The sequence below is a fragment of the Anabrus simplex genome, chromosome 1 (assembly GCF_040414725.1).
Source record: "Anabrus simplex isolate iqAnaSimp1 chromosome 1, ASM4041472v1, whole genome shotgun sequence".
Classification (NCBI taxonomy): Eukaryota; Metazoa; Arthropoda; class Insecta; order Orthoptera; family Tettigoniidae; genus Anabrus; species Anabrus simplex.
Genome location: NC_090265.1, coordinates 267,747,481 through 267,773,404, shown reverse-complemented (window position 1 = coordinate 267,773,404; position 25,924 = coordinate 267,747,481). Strand labels below are relative to the sequence as shown.

The window sequence follows — 25,924 nt, the reverse complement described above, 5'->3', positions numbered from 1 at the left end:
TGTACTGTGATAGTATTTTGAGGCAGACATCAAAGTAAAATAATGAAACAAAGTTCCTCTTGTGTCATAGTGTATGGTTATGCAGAAATTAATAAACACCACTCCACAAAATTACAAAGTCAGTTAGTCCTGTTTCGTTATTACACGTCAGCCTTCATAGGTGGGGTGCAATGCTGGACTTAGTAAAAAAAAGTTCTGATAATCCAAAAATTTGCCAATCAGAACAGGCCCCAGTCCCAATTAGTTTGGATTTAAGGTGGTTCACATACCAATAAATCTACAGACAAAGTGGTCTAATATTTTGGCCCTCTTAAATGCCAACCAAGTGTGTTAGGATTTCATAGCTAACTTTTTGAACTGGAGGCATTTATCTAATCAATTGTGCTTCTTACCTGATTAACATAAATGTAACTGGTTAAATTTTCACTGCTAATTTAAAAACTTTAAAAACCTTGGAAACATGCCATATTTAGTAGCTGATGGTGATTCAGACTTAAAACCTTCTTGTAGCATTTAAAGATTATATTTGTATGATAAGTGGTGTTATGCCAGAGCTGTGGTCTGCAGACTCTGAACTCATTCTTTGAACCAATATTTTGCACTTTTATTATACATTTTTTATCTCACTATCTATTATCTAATTCCACTACTTACAGAAAGTTTGAGTTTTATTAACTCAAGAAATGTGCAAAAATGCCAAAAACTCAAAACATTTGTTCATAAATTTTGAAAATTAAAAGCATTAATATACAGTATAGCATGTTTTAATAAATGGTGTTGGCAATATTGACCACAAAAGAGTGAAGTGTTTTGTTCATCCATTCATAATGGCTGTGGTTTGTTGTTCAAAACTGGGTGTATTCAGTCAATCTACAACCTAGTTTGTGAAGTGAATCAGCTGATGATGATGATGCTTGAAGGGGCCTAACATCTAGGTCATCGGCCCCTAAGGTACGAAATGAAACGAAATGTTACGACAATTTAAAAATTCATAATCCTCCACTGACCAAAATTCGAAAACGTGAGGACGAGGAATGAACGGATGGATATGAAGTTAAAACAATCAGTGGATCCGACCCGCAATGCCCCACATTCCCAGAAACTAGCATTAAACAACAGTATTACTGACCAAGGGACTGCTTCCAAAGCACAATACTGAATCGATGATGCTTGTAGTCGAAATGGGTCCAAAATCCAGGTCATCGTCCCCTCATAATGGTACTTATTGCTAGGAAAGTAGAACACCATGCTATTTGTCATGTTGCTGTACTAATCAAAAGTAGCGTAGACTTGCGGTATTCCACACATAATGGTACGATTCACAGGTAATGTAATGCGCACATGTAACACAGACCTAGGGTGTTTCGCACATTGCGGAGCTATTTACAGGCAACGCAAACCTATGGCGTTCCTCACATAAGTGGACTATCTCGTGGTGTTCTACACATAGTGGGTACTAAGCACAGGCAAGGCAGAACCATGGTGCCGCTCATATAGTGGTACGAATCACAGGTACTGTAAAATGCATCCTGAGCCACACACTGTTGCTACTAATCACAAACCTATTTTGTACCTAACATAGTGGTACTACGCGCAAGGAAAAGCGACCTATGGTGTTCCCTGCGTGATGGCACTAATTACAAGTACTCTCATGGTTCTAATTTGATCATCCCTTGATTGCCCCTTTTAGTCGCCTCTTATGACAGGCAGAGGATACCGTGGGTGTATTCTTTGTCTGCGTCCCCCACCCACAGAGGGTTGTGTGTTTGGTCTGTAAGAGGTATTTTATTTACCTCATGTAAGGCAGCAAGCTGGTTAGGACCCCCCTATCCGCCACCTGGGACGCGCCATGTGGGAGTTTCACCTCTCCCCCTGCTACGCCAGCGTAGTAGATTCGTGGAGTAAAGTAAAAAGTGTTGTTTGTTTATGTGGTTCTCACAGCTAACAGAGATCAATTTCTCCATAACAGAGTACTGTAATATATAATGACTGAGGTTAGAGGAAGACGAGGGACCATGTTTCAAAATGTAAGACTGACAATATTCTGAGAAAAGACGCATTTGAAATAACTACAATGTTCGAACATGCAATATAAAGTTCAGACAATTTTATTCTCATTATTTTCTTTGAACTTCAACAACATTGCAAAATATCACTGTGTTTGAGGTGTGGTTCAGTTCTGTGGTTGAGTTAGGCCTGATTCTATGTTATGTCTTTCAAGCAGTTTTGTGTTTGAATCAATTACTGCCTTCAGTGACAAGCTGAAAGGTATTATTCCATACTACATACAGATTTCTCTTTTTTCTCTTGTCTTATAGATTTAATAAATTTTTTAGATGGTCATCCAATAGGATAGCAGGCACTAGTATTCTCTAATTACAGGCTAATTCTCAGATCTACTGGATTTATTTTACTTATTAGATATTAACTGTCCAAAATGTTAATACTGTAAAATGTAGAAATTCATGGTTGCTCACTTTCATCATTATTATTAGTGATTTAAGCCCACTAGGGAGCGCTTATGACTAGTTCTCTTTTGGATGCCCACTTTCCTTCCCAATACCTCTCAAATCCTGCTATTAGTTTTTTCTTTCTTTCCTGAGAAAGAAGTTTGGGAGATTTAACAACTTTTGATAGAGAAGACCACAAATTTACAAAATTTAGGACAGTATGAGAGATTTTCCTCATGAATTTTCCGGAGGATAATCTTTCAATTTTTTCTGGTCGTCCATGATGCCTTTTCTGTTCATCAGTAAGGTCTTCGCAGCATATAAGAACTGGGGTCTGACAACAGTTATGTAATGACATATTTTGGTGTTCTTCGAAATCCACTTCTTGTAACGATTTTGCGACAGTTGGTATGCTGCGCTGAGTTTGGCACATGTCTAAGATGGAGGTTCCGTCTCTACCACTTAGGATTGCAACGTCATCTGCGAAGGCGAGGCTCCTGATCTTGATCTTTCTTGTTCCGGCTCCAATGGTAACCGGTTTGATTCCGAGATTGCTCAGTGTAAGTTCCCAGATCTTTATGATTTTGTTTAGCACCAAATTGAAGAGAATAGGCAAGAGGCCATCTCCTTGTCTCACATGAGTTGTGATCTTGAAACTCTGAGACGGTTCTCCTCTGAATTTTACCTTTTTGTCTGTAAGAGTCTGTTTAATGAGGGTGCGTGTGTTGCAATCCATTTCTCGTTCTCGCAACACTGAGAAGAGTGTCCGGCGGTCAATGCAGTCATAAGCCTTTGTGAAGTTGACGAATACCACGGCGATGTTCATGCCCCTCACAGGTTTAAATTGGAGAACAGTTTTCAGGTTGAAGATCTGCTCGGTGCAAGACCATCCTCGCCAAAATCCTCCCTAATATTCAGCAACTGTGTGATCACACTGGCTCTCCAGATTGTCCTGTAGAATCCCGATAGAAGTTTCTGGAGTTGTACTGTCTGAATTCTTCATCTGACTTTTCTAGCCTTGACCAATCACAACATGCCTTCACGCGCCTAATGGTAGACTATTGGTAACAGCGGTGTATTAGAGATGTCGTCCAGTCATCAGGTATCCTGCCAGTCTTGACCGATCACAACATCTCTTCACGCGCCTAATGGTAGACTACTGGTAACAGCGGTGTATTAGAGATGTCTTCCAGTCATCAGGTATCCTGCCAGTCTCGACCGATCACAACATCTCTTCACGCGCCTAATGGTAGACTATTGGTAACAGCGGTGTATTAGAGATGTCTTCCAGTCATCAGGTATCCTGCCAGTCTCCCAACAGTCAATCAGGATACGGTATACGACCTCTGCGATCGTAGTTCCGCCCGCTTTAAGCACTTCCGCAATGATGCTACCTTCCCTGGGTGCCTTATTATTCTTGAGGCAGTTGATGGTGGTAGTTATTTGCTGAAGTGTAGGTGGTTCAGATGAGAGACAGACATCTACTGTGTCTACTACAGATAGTCTTTCCTTGGGCTCTTGGCAGTTGAGTAACTGGTCGAAGTAGGCTGCCAGAATTTGCACATTCGCACAGTTACAGGTAACCAACTTCCCTTCTGGGTTCTTGAAGTGAAGTCATGGTGGATTATACCCTGAGAGCTCCTCTTTGAAAGCCTGATAGAAGTTTCTGGAGTTGTACTGTCTGAATTCCTCATCCGACTTTTCTAGCCTCGACCGATCACAACATCTCTTCACGCGCTTAATGGTCTTGCTTGACAGCTTTTGTACCTTTGTGAAATCCTCCCAGTCTTCCTGTCGGTTAGTCGAATTCCATTTTGTCCAGGCTATAGCTCGCTCGTCGACTGCATGGTCACACTATTGACTTCAGTTGGTTCCAGTCATTCATCTCTCTTAGCAAAATTTTAATATCTGGTCATAGAGATCAGTTTCTCTGCTATACAGTAAAATAAAAGAGAAGAACGAAACCGACACACATTCATGGTTTGTATGTAGCACACAGTCATCTGGAATTTTTCCCTTGATTTTACCACTAAATCCTACTTATTCATTACTGTTCTTTAATGAGCTACATTTCATACAAATATATTTTTGACATTAATTCTTCATTTAAAGTTAAAAATTTCATGATTGTTCCATACTGAATAGAGAAATATACAATATTAAACAGAAGGAAGGATCAAACTTTCAATACTCTGTTTGTATTGAAAGGTGGATCCTTCCTTCTATTTAATACTGTATACTAATTCTTCAATCATTTTTGTATTGCTGACAGACGTATATCTATTAATTAACACATTCACTCCCGTAGATGCTTTAAGGCATTTAAGAGCAGCCTATGTGCAGGACCGTATCCGAATTTAGCGCTAAATTCAAACTAATTCGTAGTTCGTGCTGAAAACCATAGATGGCATAAAAATGAACAGTTCCACACCCTGACTACCTGAATAGAAGGTACAGTCCAATGCTTTCTTTTTTTCTTTGAGTAAACATGTACCTAAGCCAGTCATGGTATTCTTGTGAGGGTGTATAGTGAGGTGAGTTATTGTGTCGCGATAACATGACAAATTGTTACCAACGGAGTATACGAAGTGAGGAAATTGAAGACATACTACTGAATGATGATTCTGGTGATGAACTCATCCCTGATTTCAGTGATAGTGAAAGCAATTCTGATGATGATATACCAGACTCTAGGCAAAGTGAAATTCAGTACATTCAAATAACTGGTAAGCATCCGTCTTATTGCCAGTCTGCAGTGAAGTTTACTGGCCGCGTAGGATTAAATGTTGACATTGAAAATAGCAATGAAATTATGTCTTTCGTCAAGTTATTTGTAAATGATGACTTCCCTGAATATGTATGCCATCAGCCAAACCTTTAGACGGAAAAATTATAAGTGCAGCACCGCATCCATTCAATAAATATTACATTTTTCAGACGTGGAAACCGGTGGATGTAAATGAGATGAAAAAGTTTTTAGGACTAATGTTTGTAACCGGAATAATTCAAAAACCAGATCTGAAAGTGTACTGGACAGAGGATGCAATTTTCGGCTCGCCAATTTTTTTTGAAAACCATGGCACGAATCCAGTTCAAAAACATATTGTCATTCTTGCAATTTAGTGACAGCAGTCATTATAAGGGGAATCCCATTCTTGAAAGGGACTAATGTTAGCTTGGAAGGGCCGCTTGCGTTTCCAAGTTTGCCATCCAGGAAAAATTACCAAGTATGGGATTTTGTTATGGATGGTGTGTGAATCCCCTGCAGGGTACACATGTAAATTGAAAATCTAGGTGACGCAAGTGGCATGAACATCCGGGACACTATATTTGACTTATTAGATCCCTACTTTGGCCAGGGGTATACAGTATACATGGACAATTTTTACAATAGTGCAGGATTAGCAAAGGAACTGCGTGAATGAAAAGCGGCTGTATGTGGGAAAATAAAGACAGAATAGGAGACTTTCTAAGGAATTCAGTGAGGCAGAAGAAATTGAAAATAGGAGAAATGACTTTGATAGGGACAATAAGTACTGCTATGTTCATGGAAAGACAAACAAGTAATTACCATGGTTTCAACTGTACATTCAGCAGAAATGACTGAAGTTCCGAACAGGTTTGGGAAAATAAAAATGAAACCTGTAAGCATCACTGATTATAGGGTAATGGCACTATATTTCGAACACCCTTTAATATCGAACAGTTCACACATCTCGTTGCAAAATAAGGATATCGTGAAGTTTACATAACATCTGAGATTTCTAAATTCACCCTTCCAAACTTAGCTTTGTGTCAATCGATATGTCGAAGTCGTTATCATGTTGGTGAGCGCGGGAAAGTCTCAGAACTTTGGAGGTGGCAGAATTTTGATGAGGCTCTTGTACTGTTACTAAGGTGCAGTGTCCCTGTGATTATCTGTTTTTGCCGGTAAAATAGTGTCTTCAGAAGGTATTTTTTAAATAACAGGTTGTGGTAACATACATACATGTTTATTAATTTCTTGTATTGTGAGTTTTCACCTATCTTGATATTTATTTCTAAAATAAAATACTGTTCGATATTTGACTCCCATTTTATAATATCGAAAGGACGTTCGATAAATGAGGTTCATTTAATACAAAAACAACCCTTAATATCAAACACCACTGAAAATTAATGGGTTGTTTATGATTTTTATTTGTAGTATTGTTTTATTTGGCGCCGAAGTCCGGATTTCTGTGGTCATGACTGCTGAGGTGTCTACCTGTAACTTGAGAGGGCCTGAATTTGAACTTCATCGGGTATAGTTAAATTTCCTTTACGATGTCGTGTATCTGTCTGATGCTGTACTTTGTTCTAATCACTTCATTTGATAATCCCGTCACTATCCAAGGTTTCTCGTCATCGGCAAATAATGTGGCGACGACAAGAGGGGTGTGTGGGGGCAGTTACCCCACACTCTTTGGAAAAAACCCCAATGTTATTATATTTTAGCTATTTAAAACTACAAAGCAGAAAATGATTGTTTTTGGAGTTCTTGCTTATTTCCTTAACTAGTGCTCAGAGCTTGGCTATGGTCAAAATTAAGACGCCCAACAGGGGAATTGTACCAAAAGCCAAAGTTAAACCTGTTGAACGGTGTCAGTATTCATTATCTGCCTTGACTGAAGCTGTTCAACAGGTTAAGACCAGTATGATGTTGCAAAGGCAGGCATCTAAAACATGCCAGGTCCCTTTAACAACGTTAAACGACAAACTATCTGGACGCCAGAAGATTCAGACTGCCCTTGGCCGGAAACCGTTCCTGAGTCCAAGAGAGGAAGAGAGCATTAGTGAATGGTTAATCAACATGGCTTAGAGAGGATTTCCGTTGAAGAAAAAGAATTTACTTGACACTGTTCAGCAAATTGTGCAGTCATCAGGAAGGAGCACACCGTTTAAGTATGGAAGACCTGGTAAAACCTGGCTCAAATGTTTTATGAGACGGTATCCTTCCCTGTCTCAGAAGAAGGCTGAAACCATTAGCAAGGGCAGGGCTGTTGTCTCGGAAGAGAGAATATGTGGTTGGTTTGCTGGACTATGGTGCTACCTGGAATCTGAGGATGTAAGATCAATTATGGTAGACCCAAGCAGGATCTTCAATGCAGATGAGACAAATTTTCTGTTCTATAAGGTTTCAGGAAAGTACCTTGGAGTCAGAGGGGAACAGCTTCAAATTATGGCAACCTCTAAAGAGGAAGAAGGCATAACAGTGCTCAGAAATTTCTGTACCAATGGGCGTTGTGCCCCAACAATGATCGTCTACAGCAACATACAACTTCAGCAAATTATCAAAGATATTGTTCCAGAGCCTTGGATCTACGAGAAAACTGAAAGTGGCTGGATGAAGGCCCCAACGTTTCTGAACTACTTTCAACACTTTAGGTCATGGCTAGAGGTAGAGAAAATTACACTTCCTGTTATTTTATTTTTTGATGGACACACAAGTCACTTATCCCTTCAAGTCAGTAAGTATTGTCATGACCATGGAATAATTTTGTACTGCCTTTTCCCTAACACCACCCATCCTCTGCAACCAGCAAATGTAGGGGTATTTGCAACTCTGAAGAGAGCATGGAAAATGCTCTTCAAGACGAGAAAATACGAACTCTTGGTGCACCGTTAACCAAGATAAATTTTGCACCCATGCTAAAGAAAGTTTGGGATGATGCTGTTCGGCCAGATATTGTGAAAAGCACCTTTCGTAAGTGTGGTCTCTATCCACTAGATCCCAATGCTGTGGACTACACAAAATGTGTTGCAGATATTTTGAAATCCCCAGTGGGAAGGCAACAGCAAGATAGTGACGAAGGCAGCCCATCATCCCTTTCCACTTCCAATGAGAAGTTAAAGTTTGTGCTTGATGACCTGGAGGAATTCTTGCTTCCTCACATTCTCGATAAGTTCAATGACAAACATGATGGAGATAAATAGAATGATGGTAAACCAGATTTGTATGCTTATTGGAAAAGTGTTACAACTCGGTACAATGTAACACGTGAAACAATATCGACTAATCAGAATGAAGCGATGACAGACAGTTCATCAGAAGATATGGTGATCAGGGAAGAGATGATTTCATGTGGAATGATGAACGTTTAAAGGTGTATGTACCTTCTCCCAAGAAAAATCTTCCTGCTGCCATCATTTTGAAGAGTGGAGTAAAAGTTCACAAGCCGAAAATATTGAATGAGCATGAAATTGCTTCGGAACTTGCTTGCTCACCCACCTCAAGTTGTAGCGACGATTTTTTCAAGGATTTTCTCAAAGTTCCTCAAGTACTAGAAAAACATCATCAGTTTAGATTAAGGAAAACATACGCGATATCTTCAAAGGAGTATTGGGAAGAATTTAAGAGAACGAAAAGAAACAAGGAAGACTAAAGACATGTTCTGCTCTATGTGGAAGGGTAGAGATAAGAAAAACTGTTTTTTGTGTCTCTCAGGATATTTTAATGTGTATTAATATTGCTTCTTCTACTTTTGTGATTTATATTTAAGAATCATTCTATTTTGCTCATGTTATTACAATGATATAATGTCTGAAGTAAAGAGATTTAAAATAAATATTTCTGTTCGGTATTTAAAACCTTACCGTTCGATATATAAAAATCATGTTCGATAAATAAGACCTCACTGATCGATATATAATGCAGACCGTTCGATATATGAAGGAATACAACTGTTGCATTTAAGAGCGCCTCGAGCCTACAAATTGTACATTTTAAAAGCCAGAACAAGCTAGTTGCAACCAGGGGATGTTCCGTTAAGGTTTTATAACTATTTCAGAGGTCCGTTCTTCACTTGAAGGAAATAATGATCAATAATTCATAAATAACCTTAAGTGTTCGATATATAGTGCCACAACCCTAATCAGTTTATGCATGGAGTGGATACAGCCTACCAGTATTTGGCAATGTATCAATTCATGGGAAAAACAGTGAAGTTGCCGAAAAAAGGTTTTTCTACATTTTGCAGTGTATATTTTTTAATGCATTCAGGCTTTTCCAAAAATCCAATAACTCAAAAATAACTTTCCTGACATTCACGCAAACAGTAAGTAGAAAGTTCTTACAAGACAGTGAACATAAAGAACAATCAGAAGCCGCGAATATTTCTGTGTCGCCGGTCCCATCTCAGTCTTCAGTAGGCTCATCAGCATCTATGTGTAGTACATCGGTGCAGCCCCTTAAGCGAACTCCAGCTAATTATCTACCATTTCGACTTTATGGCAAAATAAAAGAATATGTGTTTCATAAATTCCCAGGCATGAAATCAGACAATGTCCCAACTTGATGGTGCAGAGTGTGCACAAAAGGCAATGTCCGGCGTGAAACTGGGTGGTTCTGTGGAAAGTGTGGTGTGCCTCTCCATCCAGGGAAATGTCAAACCCGGTACCATAGCCTCAAGCACTACTAGTAATCATCCCAAAGTATGTTGATATTTCCAATATTGTACGTACAATTGTTTTCATACAGTAACATTTAATGTAAAATAGTGCACTATAGAGATGAGGGGATGTAAAAAGGCTGGGCTGGAGGTTTAAATCACCCGCTGAGGAGGTGGTAGTCAATGTGTTAAAAGACCCTGAAAAGAACTTCCATTATTTCTTTTTAAATCCTCCCCCTTTCTCAGATTTCAGTGGTTTTAATTTTTAGTCTCTTGAGATTGTAATGATTTATGCCCTCTCATGTTCTTGATCACTTAGTCAATTCTATTTATACATTCAGTCAAGTTTTTGTCTTGTTTTTTGTATTTTTCTGGTGTTAAATTTGAATATCTGGTCACAGAGTTCAGTTTCTCTGCCATACAGTAAAATAAAGCAGAAGAATGAAACCGACACACATACAGCTTGTATCAACATCCTCAATGAACTGAAAATTCAAATCAATTGCACTATATGACATACAGAACAGCCTTTCTAACCAAATGCCTTCCTCAACAAGACAAGATGACCTGTTGGTGAAAATCATGTTGATATCAGATTCAAAACATCAAGAGTTCTTGTCTTAGAAGTAAGATGCTGAGGACAACTTACTGCTCAATAAGTGTTCTTTAAGTGTTCCAATGAGGTAATTCAATTACTGTCAAAATCAACAAGTGTCTTCTTCTTCTTCAAGTTACTTTCCCCACACGTACAGGAACTTCTATGTGCATCTTGTTAAACCACTTCAACATGGTGAACAGCATTATCTCGTCATAGACTGACTGTTTTCAGATCTTGATTTATAGTATTCCGTCATTTTTGTTTGGGTGGTCGACAAGGCCTCGTTCCGTTGACCTAAAGATGGTGTCATTCCTAGTGAGTTGCGGTCATTTATACATCCTGCAGGTGGGAATCTATGAATCAAAGTTGTCCATAAATTTCAATGCAGCAGTTTCCAGGTACTCAGTTTTCAGCAGGTCCTACAGTAAACCAAGCATTGAAGCATTTTCTTGGTGTAGAGGAACTGTTCTGCACCTCTAGAGGTAGCCTAGCACTTGGTGTTGAACAGTGCAACATGTCTTACAATAGTCTGATATATCTATTTGAAACGTGTCCAGATTAGTCACAAAGGACTCCTGTGATTCCTCTCATCTAACTTATCCACGATGCATTTATCTTCACTTGTATTATGTTGTCCTTAGTATGATGATGATGCTGGTTGTTTAAAGGGGCATAACACTGAGGTCATTGGCCCCACGTCATTTATACATTCTGCAGGTGAGAATTTATAAATCAAAAGCTGTCCATAAATTTCAATGCAGCAGTTTCCAGGTACTCAGTTTTTGGTAGGTCCTACAGTAAACCAAACTGATTCAGTGAACTGCACCATGCTTCCAATTGGTCTTGTATCTTCTCCAGTAGTAGAAACAAGGAAGGAGCTGAGGGAGGAGTAGGAGGAGATTAACATAAAAATAAGGTTTCCTACGAAGAGCTTGAAGACATTCTTCAAGAGAGCTGCTTCTGACAAATACCACTAAAATATTTTCAGTGATCTAAGAAAAATGAATACTTTCCTCAACAGTACAAGATGACCTTAGTAAAATTAACAATACCTGTTGGTGACAATCATCCACTAGGGGATTTCACTAACATTTAAGAGATGATGATGATTGTTGTTTAAAGGGGCCTAACATCTAAGGTCACAAAAGCAATGTGAACATTTAAGAGACAGAAAGTATAAACCTAACACATGACTAATGGTTCCAAGAATTATTGTTTTTTAATAATTGAAGAATTAAGCTAAATACTACAAAGCAGAATACAAAAGCAATACTACTGTTAACTTCATGGATACTTCACTCACCCTTTCAGTTCCACAATCTTGGTATCACTAGAAATAATTTTTCTTCCTCCATTAAGTGGCCAACAAAGAAAGAATTTGTTTTAAATACTTCAGAAAAACAAAAATTAACATAATATGAGAAGTAGGACAGAAGGAATGAAGCAGAGTTACCAATATGTAAAGCTCCAGGACACGAGAGCATCCAAACACAGAAATATATATTTACTGTAATAAGACAATGTTTTTTTTTTGTTTTTTTTTCAGTGCTTTGGCCATCCTCAGTAAAGGTAAGAGGACAAGTGACAATCATTGCTGGTAATCGTCATATCTAAAAGGTCATTTACTAGCGGAATCAGGAAGTTCTATCCTGTGACCACAAGCAGAAGGTGAGCAAGGTGATGCCACAGCGTACAGAAGAAATAGTGTGCCGACTCACTTCTCTTGCAAGGGCTGGCCGCAGTGTGCCGCTAGTGTATAGATGGGTTAGGCTGTGAAACATCACCCACTTCCACGTGCTCTACTTCATGACCATAATGACTGAAATCCATCAATATAATGTACCAGAGACGCTGCTACGATAGAGCTGAGTTGCCAGTTGAGGTCAGCTTGACATACCCATAAATGGTAATGACTGGAATGAGTCTATAAATAATGAAGTTATAATCAATCTGACATCATCAATGTGAATGCCATGACAACATCTACGAGCTATCAAATTTTTAGAAAAATCCATCCAATACATTGGAAGTTACTGAAGTGAATAAAACTTTTACTGTTTAAAACTGTAGGTACCACTCAGAGTATAAAAGGCGAGCCAGCGAGGCTAGCAGGAGGTAGTAATAATCCATAGCCTCACCAGTATGGTTGGTGGGTGGAGATTCTTCGACGTGAGTTAAGACGTAATTATGTCCGCCCAAAACTTAGTGTCTTGCAAATTACGAAATAATACTTAAACTTTTCAATGGTCAGTATCTTTTATGGAAGTGGAGTATTAGTGTTCTGAGGAAACTTAGAATATCTGCAGAAACATTCGAACTTGTAAAATTTCATGGCAATTTATTGTAGGACATCGAATATTTCCAGTGCCACATCTGAACTTGTGCTTTTGTAATAACTAATTGTGGAGATTGAATATTTTCCAATGCCATCTTAAGGACGTTGTATCTTTGAGTTGAGTGCATTCGGACTTGTGTTTTTCTCATGCAGAACTGTTAGTAAGTGTGCTAATTTATCTTGAACTTGGATAATTACATAACCAGTGAATCTTATGCCATATTCAAACTTGTGTTTTCAACCACTAATGATGACAAAGTTACAGACTTGTCAGTTGGGGATAATATGATGCAAGTTGATTGTTATCTAAAATTGTTCGCGATCTTATGTTAACTTTTATTGCAATGCTAGTAAACATTCTCCATAAACCCTGAAGCTTATTACTAGTGAATATTATGAACTATGTGAATGGTACAATCTTCAGACTTGCATTGCAGTCGAATGCATAAACTTCTTTGTGTTCTTGAGTTCAATTTCCATTTCTGTTGAACTTGTGCAAACATTTCAAATTCAATGAGAATTTCATTTCATTATTTCTAACCTTTAGACTTGTAAATATTCTGTGTGTGTGTCAGCTCCATTAACATTTGATGTGTGCAAAGTTATTCAACCCTTCGAGGTGTCTTGAATCAATGGTTCAGTTTACTTAGTGAACAATTGCCAAACAAGGGATCAGTACTTTACAACTGAGTTGAAACGAATGCCATTTCTAATCACATACAGGGGACTTGTGTGTGTCATGCCTCACATTTACCAATTCTGTGTAAGACTGAACCCTGCAATGTGAACTCCCAGAACTTCAAGAAATTCTAGAACTTCCAGAAATTTGAGAGCACCTCATCGAGGGATTGGGCCTCACATTTACCAATTCTGTGTGAGACTGAACCCTGCAATGTGAACTCCCAGAACTTCAAGAAATTCTAGAACTTTTCCAGAAATTTGAGAGCACCTCATCGAGGGATTGGGCATGGTAGCTATCCAGGCCAGTTTGAGCAACAGCTCCAGGAGGCACGAGGGTCCGGTCAATTCCAGAAAACACCACCTCAGCTTGTAAACAAAGGTGATATAACTTTGCAAACAGACAATAACAAGATTTTAATGAAAATAAAATTCAATGAATTGTAAACACACTCTGTTCCATCCCCAATGCTTACTGTGCACCCCTAAAGCCGGGTATCGCCTGTGTGCGGCTATGTCCATTGCTTTGCCTCGCAAAGTCGATACTACGCTGCCTTGCGAGGCAAGACTAACACTGACGCGCTCGAACTTGGCGCGAGTCGAGCCAAATCGGAGCTGTCTTTTGTCCCGCAGCAAAGGGATTTCAGTGCGCTGTGTTCGTTCAGTTGAGATGGGTGTTGGGGTGGTTCTACCGCGGCAAAATGACAATGAAATTTGTTTAGCTCTGATACAGCTGTATAAATGTAAAGAGATCTTGTGGAATCCTAAAAGTGCTAGTTATCACAATGATGATGATGCTTGTTGTTTAGAGGGGCCTAACATCTAGGTCATCGGCCCCTAATGGTACAAAACGAGACGAAATGTAATGACAGTTTAAAAGTCCAAAATTCATCCACTGACCAGAATTCAAAACATGATGATGAAAAATGAATGGATGAATATGAATTTAAAATAAGCAGTGGATCCAACTCACAATATGAAAGTTAAAATAATTCCAAAATCAAACCACTGACTATCATCCAAAAAGATGATGATGAACAATGATTATGAACTCAAAACAATCAGTGGATGCGACCCGCAATGCCCCACCTTCCCAGAAACTATCTTAAAACAATAGTATTACTGACCAAGGGACTGCTTCCAAAGCACAATCCTGAATCGATGATGCTTGTTGTCTAAAGGGGTCCAAAATCCAGGTCAACAGCCCCTCATAATGGTACTTATCGCTCGTAAAGTAGAGCTATGGTATTTCTCATGTGGTACTACTCAAAAGTAGCATAGACTCACGGTGTTCCACACATTTTGGTACTACTCACAAGTATTGTACGTTGCACAGGTAACGCAGACCTATGGTGTTTCTCACATAATGGTGCCACTCATAGGCAATGCAAATCAGAGTTTTCCTCACCTAGGTGTACTAATCACAGGGGCCCGAACTATCCCATGGTGTTCCTCACATAGTAGGTACTAATCACAGGCAAAGCAGACCCATGGTGTGGCTCATATAGTGGTACTAATCACAAGTAACACCCAGACCCGTGGTGTTTCTCACATAATGGTACTAATCACAGGCAACGTAAGCCGGTGGTGATCCGCATATAGTGGTACTAATCATAGGCACTGTAAACCCACAGTGAACCACACTCTGCTGTTACTAATCACAAACCTACTGCTTATCTAACATAGTGGTACTACTCGCAAGTAAAGGTGACCCATGGTGTTATTCGCGTTATGGTACTAATCATAAGTAGTTTCATGGTTCTAATTCAATCATCCCTTGGTCGCCTCTTACGACAGGCAGGGGATACCGTGGGTGTATTCGTAGTCTGCAACCCCCACCCACAGGGAGGTAAAATGGATATATAAAAGTGATCTTTATAATGATCCATGACGCAGTGAGCAGATTTCAGGGAACGTGTAACAAGTACCGGCAAGAAAGTACCGTACTCAAACAATTAACTATTTTGAACTACAATATGCGTAAGTCTGAAGTTGATTTGAGTGATCAGTGCATTCGGTATAACTTGTCTGAACACAGAACTGTGAAATGGCGGAGAAAACTGTACTTCTATTTATTGCTTCTTCCTATGTCCAATGAATTTTGACTGCACAATTCAGTGCACAGGAAGATGATGAATATTACTGATTTTGTCATACAAACTGGAAGTGTAGGAAGGCTAACAGAATGGCATTTTATGTAACACATTCTTTCTACAATCAAGACGCATGCTGCTAGGATATGACAGGTTAGCATCATGAGAAGTAAGAAATCGAGCAGGGAAGTTTCTCGCATAAGGAGACATGCTGCCTGTGTGAGCAGTGCAGTATTGCGCTGTGTATGGAGGCACCCTTTAAAGTTTTTCACACGTAAAAACAATACGATTCTGTGTAATAATGTACCTTATAGTAATAATAATGGGTGTAAAACATGCTATATACTGGGTGAGTTGACCATGCGGTTAGGGGTACGCAGCTGTGAGCTTGCATCCGGGAGATAATGGGTTTGAACCCCACTGTCGGCAGCCCTGAAGATGGTTTTTCTTGGTTTCCTATTTTCACACCAGGCAAATGCTGGGGTTGAACCTTAATTAAGGCCACGACCGCTTCCTTCCCACTCCTAGGCCTTTTCTATCCCATTGTCGCCATAAAACCTATCTGTGTCGGTGTGATGTAAAGCAAAATTGAGAAGAAAAAAAACAACTATAAATTCAATCCATAGAGATGATGAGTGAAATTATACAATTTTGTGAACAGTGATCCTTTGTTTGACAAGTTTTATATGACATTTACGTGGGAAAAAACTCAGATTTGTGATTTGTTGGAAATAATTGTGTTTTTTAATTTATGTGTTATTGTAGAAGAAAAGTCCTTCAAAATGGTATAAATTCCATTAAAGTTTGTACTATACTTACAGCACAAAATAAATCTAAACATCGCAGAAAGTGCCTGGTTTTCAAGGACATGTACATAAATATGGTGTGGTAGTGAGAGTGTTAACCTAAAAAAGCATATTTTCCTTCTTACTAAGAAACTATTTGTACATTAGCAATGACTTGATTTATGTTTCTTTTTTCAGCCTGACTTACATTTTACTAACTCATCTGATTTCATTTTATCTTCAGCCTTCCGTCTTTTTGTTGGAACTTCATTTCGTACATTGGTCTTTCACAAGACTTCATCAGAACCTTTGTATATATCGGCAAGTTAGGGAATGTATAAGGAACTGCTCATGGTTTCACTTTCCAACACACACTGGGTATTTCAACCTTCTACTGTAAAATCTGCTTTTATAATAAACTCTTCAGTGAAGTGTATATTACAAACTCTACTTTTACCTAAAATTTTCCGGGAATCGTCTTGGCCCATTTTCCAACTCAACCTTCTCGTTGGATGTCCTGAAAAAGCATCTGTTATTAGCTTTTCCACCGGATCCTAATTTTCAGCCCGTGAACAACCATGCCAACGCGTCGATACTGTACTTTAATTAAAATAGTTCCTTAAAATGAACACTCCTACCTTTCCCCTTGCATTTACGCCCTCCTTTTGTGTGTGTGTTTTTACAAGAATATTTAATACTCTCTACAGAAATAACTACTACATACGTTTTAGATTGTGTCAGTTGTTGATTGTGGTTTAATGTGCACAAAACTATTTCACTCCTCTGGGATTACACACTCGAATTTACAGTAAGTTATATAATGTTCTACCAAGTTTTTACAAGTTTTCAGCAAACATACTACAATACTTGCTAAGACATGTAAACAGCAATTCCATCATTAAAAAAACACAACATCTCTTCACAACAAGATCAAAGAAAAATGTTTTGTTGGCATGTAACAAGCCAGCGCAGAACCAGCCTGTTTCGTTAGTAATGTTCTGAAGTGAAAGGACCGTAAACTCCTTGTATATCTGAATGGGAGTCAGCACACTTCTTCTATATGCTATGGCAATGTCTTCAATTGGGATTAGCTTTGTTAAGTATGGTAATTCTGAAGGAGGAGTCCCTGATGCTTCAGAATGAAAGTTGAGAATCTGCTGGTAGTGTGTGTCTGGCTGGAGAGCAAGTTGGTGTTTTCGCTCCAGTATATTACAATAAGACAACATCTTCTCATTCTAAGGGCACGCGGGACTGTTTTACTGTGCATCTCTGAGTACAAGCAAAACAATTCCGTACTTTTCTTTCAAATTGTGGTAAATTACTTCACATATATCTGGAATAATTGTGGAGGTTGTTCTTGCAGGTATTCTAAAACATTAAATTTCTGCAGCTCTCTCCCACTGTGAAAAATCTGAGAGAAACCAGCAACAAAGTCATTTGGCTTTCACACCCCTCTTGTTTTTACACTTTCTTTCACAGTTCTTTCAACATCATATCAAAGTAATCAGCGAGTGTGCGAATAAATCACTAGAATAGTCCTCCTTCAATCTCTAATGATGAAAGGAGTAAAGAAGAAGAAGATCTCATGTATCTCGGGCGTCAGTACGTCCTGCAGTGGAATTTGACATCTAGGTAAGTTGATTAGATAATTTCACTCTGTTCTTCACCTGATAATAAAAATGAACATATAAGCCTTATGCAATTGCCATATTATTAAGTACCGGTACTGACTAAACGAGGACTAAAAAAAGAAATTGAATTTCAAACTAAAATAAATATATACCAATATACATAAAACAAATACATCCTCATTAATCATTTTGCTCATTGCTGAGAGTCGTGACCTCATTAACTTTATCATTCCTGTATTGCAACTTTCAAGAGATGTCTCCATCCAGAGTGATCTTCAGCTTTTCTTAATATATACATCTCATAATCTGAAGAGGTAAGCCAGTGATTTTCTTCACTTGATCTCACCTTCTACTTGCTGTTTTTCCTCATGGTCTACTGCCTTCAACTTTGCCTTGCAAAATGGTCTTTTCTGAAGTCTGTTCTCCTTTTCTGAAATGTGGCCAAGGAAATGGAGGTAACATTCAGTTACATGGGAAGATAGATGTTCCTTGATGTTTAGTTTGTCTATAATGGAAGCATTTGTTGTTCTTTCTGTCCAGGGTACACGTAGTATTCTCTGCCAAAACCACATCTCAAAGGCATCAATTCGATTTTTGTCATTAGTTTTCATGGTCCAAGTCTAACATCCGTACAAAAAAGACTGAGAACACTAGTGATTCAACCAAGTATATCTTCACAGCTTTTGATATGCCCAGTTCAGCCAAGTCTTAGAGCAAGTTTAACCATTGGAGCTCGACCCAGGTCAATATGTTTTTTTCTCTCTTTTCCAAATAATACATACCTTACAAACACTAATTTCTTCTTACTATTTTATTGCATAATGGAGAAGAGCAATATTAAAAGTCCAAAATTTGTTTGGCTTTGATCTACAGTGAAATGACAGAATTACTATCCTTAGAGATGCAAACTTATCAGGAGATGAAGAGAACTATATAACTAAGTTTGAATAAACAATGCGTCATCTTTGAGGAGGTATTGAACAGCAAGCTATGGCCATCATAAAGATCCTAAGGGCTATTCCTGAACGTCTAGCATACTCTGCACATTTTTTATCAGTAACAGTTTAATTTGCCTCTCTGTATCCTTTGTACGGTGCTGCTTAGCTGAGGTGAAAGGCGTACTTCGTCCACCTGGAAGGACAAGGGTTCAATTCCCCATCAAGAAGATGAAAAATTTAGAAACAAGATTTCCACTTCTGGAGAGTCCCATGGCCCTGAAGTTTACTCAGCCTAAAAGGCAACCAGGCATACAGCTAACCACTCTATCCCACTTGGTACTGAGGTTACAGATAGTGGAAGTCTCTATCTTCCATTTCTCCAAGGGTCTCCATGGTTTTGTACAGAGATGACTTGCATTGGCGGTATACTTTGTTACTGGCTGAAAGTATACACAATGATTCTAATGAAACATTCTCTTGTTCTGGTAGAGAAAAGTAAACACAGGATTCCCTTATATTAGCTGTATGTACGTAAACTCGGGTAATCTAAATATCACTATTTAGATGGAAAGGTTGGAGTGAATTGTATAGTAATTTGCAGGTGTAGTTTTATAGGTTAAATATCTTTTTTTTTTTTTTGCTAGGGGCTTTATGTCGCACCGACACAGATAGGTCTTATGGCGACGATGGGATAGGAAAGGCCTAGGATTTGGAAGGAAGCGGCTGTGGCCTTAATTAAGGTACAGCCCCAGCATTTGCCTGGTGTGAAAATGGGAAACCACGGAAAACCATCTTCAGGGCTGCCGATAGTGGAATTCGAATCTACTATCTCCCGGATGCAAGCTCACAGCCGCGCGCCTCTACGTGCACGGCCAACTCGCCCGGTAGGTTAAATATCGGGCATATGATAAGGAAGTAGCATTTTCATGGAAGGAAATTGACCCAATGATTCTTGAAGCACTAATCCTAATTTAAAGTAATGCAATGGCAAATGAAGAAGAGCACATAATTTTTCTAAACTCAAATGTAAACCGTTTTCAGTGAAAACTACAGTACTTCTACAAAACCAGGCCTAATCTAGAGAGAGGGGGGAAAAGTACTAATTTTACGTATCACTGTTGTATGGTTTGAACTTGACTCTCATCTTACTCATGCTGTGTTAGATATCTTGTCTACAGTATAGACAGTACTTCAACTCCATCTGTCGGTAGCATTCAATAGTTTGTGGTACAGGTTTGCATATGTACTAGACTTCCTGTGCTCCCATACGTTTGCATGATATAATGTGCCAAAAATTATGAAATGACCTCCATATGTCAATGTCTCAACCACTATTCAGTAGCTCTAGTCTTATATCAGAAGAAGATGAAAGCTCTTTAGTTGACACTGGCTATGAAAACTTGCACCAGTACACCAATATAACTGTTATTCATCTGGCCTAGACAAGAGTATGAGCAGACAATCGGTTAGAAGCTACACATTTTGATTTACAGGGCAAAGCATTCAGGAAAAGAGAGGAAGTATCGTAATTGCATCATTGAAAGAATAATATATAAGGTTAAGTTAAGCAACCGTGTTGCTTTCATTTCCACTACAAGTCTTTGGGATTTGTTATGCCCGATTACGGTGCATAATAATCTTTCATGAGTTTTAACATGATAGGATAAACATTAATGAGGAGTTTTCTAGTTAATATTAAACAATGCAGAATCAAAAACTGCAATGAAGAATAATGGTTACAGAGCATGTTTATCAACACTTTTCAAAGTCAAATGATTCAATAATTTTTGGCCTAAGTATACTTGTACAGAACATCATTAAAACTTAACAGACATATGAATGCATGACTATTTAAATACACAAGAATCTTAAATAATAACGTTCCACTGTCTTGTTGAATAACATAAGAATGCAGTTACAAACCTATTTTGTGTACCGAGCACTAGACCTGCTACCAAAACATAAGTCAGATATGCCATTGTGGGTATGTACAGGTCTGGAGCGTTGATTTCATAACGTGGCTGAACTGGTTCATCCTGTTCGTATTTCACTGACCAATCCTGAAACAAACTGAAGAATTAGATTGAAAGTGAATAGGAACATTCAAGGTGTCCATTAAATTAATGAACATCAACCAAACAAGTAAGGTAATTTTTGAAATCTTAGGTTGAAGTTGTTGATAGAGTTAGGATTTTTAATGCACAATAAAATTTTAAAAAAATCTTTTATAAAAAGTCCAGTACTGGAGGAGCATATTTAAAGAAAGGTGAGTGATAACTGTGATTATGCATTTTTAAGTGCAAAACAATGGGAGTATCAGCCTGTGAGTCAATACCATCAAGTTCCACCCCCACCAACCACCAGGAAAAAAATATCAGTTCAGCATGGTCTAGCTGGGCGTGGTGTGGCAAAAGGTTAATGGGCTAACTAGCTAGCTGGATTCACGCTAATGGCAGAATGCGGTATTACACCAACTTGCATTCTATGCCAGAGTGGAGAGAAATGAGGACTTCATTAAGATAAGTTCCAAATTTGAATTTCTTAAGGATTTAAACAGAAGCTAAACATAAATGTTTTTAAATTTTTAAATATTTTTTTGTGTGATTTGATAGAATCTGATGATGTTCTTTCAAGAATGAAACATGTCATTCTGTTTCAAATGTTTCTTTTTCAGGTATAATTCTATTACGAAAGGTTTTCTTTCGCATTTAGTTTATAAATTTATTTATTCAAAAATTAGTTTTGGCAGACTGAAGAACCTGACAGTTATATATAATTTTTTTTTTAATCCAACAACATAAGAAGCAGGAAACAAAACTCTTATTTTTCATTAAAACCATCATCATATTATTTTCAGCATCTTTTCTCACTTCACTTTCTCCAAATGCCTGTACTATGACAGCCAGATAAATGAGCAGTTTCAATTTATGTGGTAGATTGCACATTTATCCAGACCTAGGGTTGAAAATGCATACAACGGCTTTTGTTTGTTCTTATCTGGGACTCAGCTGTAAGAATCAAGATGGCTGCATATCGTGATGATGGTTTGATGAAGATGCATTGCATGATGCTATAGAAAAAATAAGTTATTATAATGTAAACTATGCGTATGTATAAATCAAATCCAACATGTTATCTGTCCAACTACCAGAGAGTTTCAAACGATTTTCCAAGCTAAGAAGTTGTTCCTGCTAACTCTATGAGTTACTCGCAAGCATTATATTTTCGGGTGTACTTGGTAGCCATGGTCGTTATGACATCATTCCTTAATGGTTCCACACCGTGATTTGACTGTTCGAGTCCCATTCATTGAATTTATTTTTTAACATCTAGGTATTGGTCAGCAGGGTACTAGAGTTAGTGGTATACAATTCCTAATCACTAGAGTGGGTTCAGTTCCAAACCTCTCTGCAGCGCTCATATGGAGTGACGGAACATGACACTCATCACAGTGATTTGCCCATTAAATGGGGGCATTAAGCATTCTTTGACTTCGTAACAACCTACTATCAAGTATCTTTTTTTTTTTTTTTTGCTAGGGGCTTTACATCGCACCAACACAGATAGGTCTTATGGCGACGATGGGATAGGAAAGGACAAGGAGTTGGAAGGAAGCGGCCGTGGCCTTAATTGAGGTGCAGCCCCAGCATTTGCCTGGTGTGAAAATGGGAAACCACGGAAAACCATCTTCAGGGCTGCCGATAGTGGGATTCGAACCTACTATCTCCCAGATGCAAGCTCACAGCCGCGCGCCTCTACGCGCATGGCCAACTCGCCCAGTCTATCAAGTATCTACTCTCATGTGAGATAAATACTTGAAAGTTACTACTCTAACATTGTCTTGCAAAAAATAAAATAACTACTTATTAAATTTGCAACAATAAACTGAAGAATTACCTTTACAAAATTTGGTGGCATTGATTACGAAGATAAACTTTACTATCACTAGAATATACATCCTCTTTAGAGAAAAAACAAAATATATCATGTGGTAGGAATTATTTGACAAGAAATATAACTTTAATCTTACATGTAACATTACCAGTCTTTTTATTTTTAGTCTAATAATAGTCTAGTATTGGATCCTTATAATACAATTTTGAAAAAAAAAGATGCTAAACAAACAAAACCCCCAGGAACAGGTATACTATCAAGGTAAATTTCACTACATTTTTAGTAACCTTACTGCCAATGCAATAAAAATGTTACTACATCTTTTGCATGACAATACCATAGTTAAAATCCGTTGGTAGTATGTAACCTTTAACAGGTCTTCAAATAAAAAGAACATGAAAATTTGAAAACGAAGTTTCCTGTGTCTAGGAAACAAAATACCACTGGGTTTGAAAGAGAACAAGAGTTAAACAAGTGAGGTCAGACAGGAAAGATGAAAGTAAGGAGATTGGCACAAATATGTAAAAACAATGTCACATTCAGCTAGATGTTTGTGGTTGCCATTAAATAGTCCCAGATTTTGATTAATCATCTCATTATGATCATCTGCTCCCTTTCATTGTTTTCCAGGATCAGTGAATCATCCTTACATCTCAGACTGTTGATTGTTCTGGTGATAGCTGCCTTGGTGGATCAGTGGTAGTGTGTTCAACTCATGATCCTAAGTTCACAGGTTCAAACCCAGCTGAGTAGTCTATTTTTGAAGGACAATAAAAAATCTAGGCACTCCACATCACCATTGTTGGCATGTTAAAAATCTCTGGTGGCGTGCACTAGGTGTCGCCTAACAAATTAAATTAACTCAGTCATAATATTTGTTCCAGTTGAATTCTGCTTTTGTTGCTATACAGCAGCACAATCCGAATGTCAAAATTGGCAGGCACCACTTCAGAAGGCTTGCACCAAGGTAGCTGAAGCCATACAACTTCTTTCTTTCTTTCTTTCTTTCTTTCGTTTTGGCCAACTGTGGACCACGTTAATTTGATTTCAGCTGCTTCTGGCCTTTGATCTGCACCCAGTAATCCTTCATTCTTTCACTCTGCAACCTTCTTCTCTCTTCTGTCCATGGTGTTTGGGACTGCATACTAACTTTTTCTTGGAAACTCTTTGTGCTCTTTATTTTCGACTTGTAAGCTTCCCTGTTGCTTATTTCTGATCCTTGTATTCCCATTTCTGTTAGGTCCTTCTTCACTTCCCGATGCCACTGTACCACAGTTTTCCTGGTCTCGAAAAACCTTACCATCTGGTTGGTCAGTCTTCCCGGGTCCATTCTGTAGATGTTTCCAAAGAACATGGCTCTCGTCTTCCGGATGGTGTCCGAGATCTTTTCTATCTTGCGGTACAGTTCTTGGTTTGCTTTCTTTCTGTATGATCCATTGTCTGTTCTTAGGGTTCCCAGTATCTTCCTTAGAATTTTTCGCTCCACCAGTTCTAACTTCTTGACCAATCCTACCTTTATCAGGTTCAAACACTCAGCTGCATATAAGGCTTCTGGACAAATCACTGTCTCGTAATGTCTGAGTTTTGCACTGATTGAGATCATCATCTTGTTACAGGTGTTCATTCTTGGTTTGTATGCCAAGTTCATTTTGTTGATTCTCAATATCAGTGCCTCTTTCTCTGACAGGTTGTTATCTATCCACTCTCCCAGATATTTAAATTTCTCTACTTTCCAAATCCTCCCTCTCTCCACTGTCAGCCCCCTAGGTGCTGTTTCGATGTTGGTCATGTACTGTGTCTTCTCGAAGGAGATCCGTAAGCCTGCCTTACTTGCTTGTTCCTGGAGCTGGGCAATCTGGTTCTGTGCCTCCTCTATTGACTCTGACAGAATCACAATGTCATCCGCAAAGGCTAGGCAGTAGACTACAGTCCCTCTACTCTTATATCCCATTCGTATACCACCTATTCCTTGCATTTTCCTGCGCCACTCTCTAATGACCTTGTCAAGAACACAGTTGAATAGAAGGGGAGAAAGCCCATCTCCCTGTAAGTCCCCTGTTTTAATCCTAAAGGATTCCGATAGTATCCCCCTGAACGTGACCTTGGATGTTGTGTCAGTCATAGTCTGTTTAATGAGCTCTCTGGTCTTTCTATCTAGACCCATTTCTTCTAGTATACAGATCAATGTTTCTCTATCTACTGAATCATAGGCCTTCTTGAAGTCCACAAATGTGAGCACGAATTCCTTGTTCCTCTCTTTCTGGTATCCTGTGATCAACTTCAGGTTCAGGATCTGTTCCGCACGTGACCTGCCCTTTCTAAAACCTCCTTGATACCAATTTACGGTTCCAATTGTTTTTCTGCTCTATCTAGCAATGCCTTTGAAAAGATTCTATATGTCTATGGTAGTAGCGATATTCCCCCCAACTGCTGACGCCTGCCTTATCTCCTTTCTTGTGAAGAGGGTGTATTAAAGCTGATGTCCATCCATCTGGCAGCTTTTCTTCTTTCCAGACACTGTGTAGGATCTTGTCAGTTCAACGATAACTCTGTCGTCAGCATATTTCCAAAGTTCTGCAATAATTCCATCTTCTCCAAGTGCTTTGTTGTTCTTTAAGGTCTTGATGATTCTCGTGACTTCATTCACAGTCGGAGGGTCCGAGTCTGGGTTTGGTTCCTTGTGACTCTAGTCGAATTTCTGAGATGGTGGCTCACAATTGAGGAGTTTTGCGAAGTAGTCTGCCAGAATCTGGCAATTCTCCACATCACTGTGAGCTACTTTTCCTTCTTGGTTTCTGAAGTTGAGGCTTGGTGGATCATATCTACTCAAGGTGTTCTTGAATGTTTTATAAAAGTCCTGAGTGTTATTTTAAAAAAAAAATCCTGTTCGATCTGAAGCATTCCTTTTCATTCTTTCAGCCATACAATTATTATTATTATTATTATTATTATTATTATTATTATTATTATTTACTACTACTACTACTACTAACCTCTGGTAACATCTCTGTTTCAGTCTTAAACAACAGAATAATGTACACTACCACCAAAAAAGTTTAAACTCACCTTAAGAAAACTCAAGTTCTTGTTATTAGGCAATAGACTAGCGATAT

At 38.6% G+C, this 25,924-nt stretch overlaps 1 protein-coding gene across 4 annotated transcripts in view; it reads right to left on the bottom strand.

Moving 5' to 3' along the window:
* Positions 1–25,924, bottom strand: part of Yif1 (Yip1d-interacting factor 1) — a 197,368-nt gene that overhangs the window by 46,939 nt on the left and 124,505 nt on the right. For all 4 annotated transcript variants that reach the window (XM_067159559.2, XM_067159566.2, XM_067159544.2 and 1 more), the window contains exon 4: positions 20,841–20,977. In XM_067159559.2, coding sequence (XP_067015660.1) covers positions 20,841–20,977 — 137 coding nt within the window. The remainder of the gene's footprint in view (positions 1–20,840; positions 20,978–25,924) is intronic.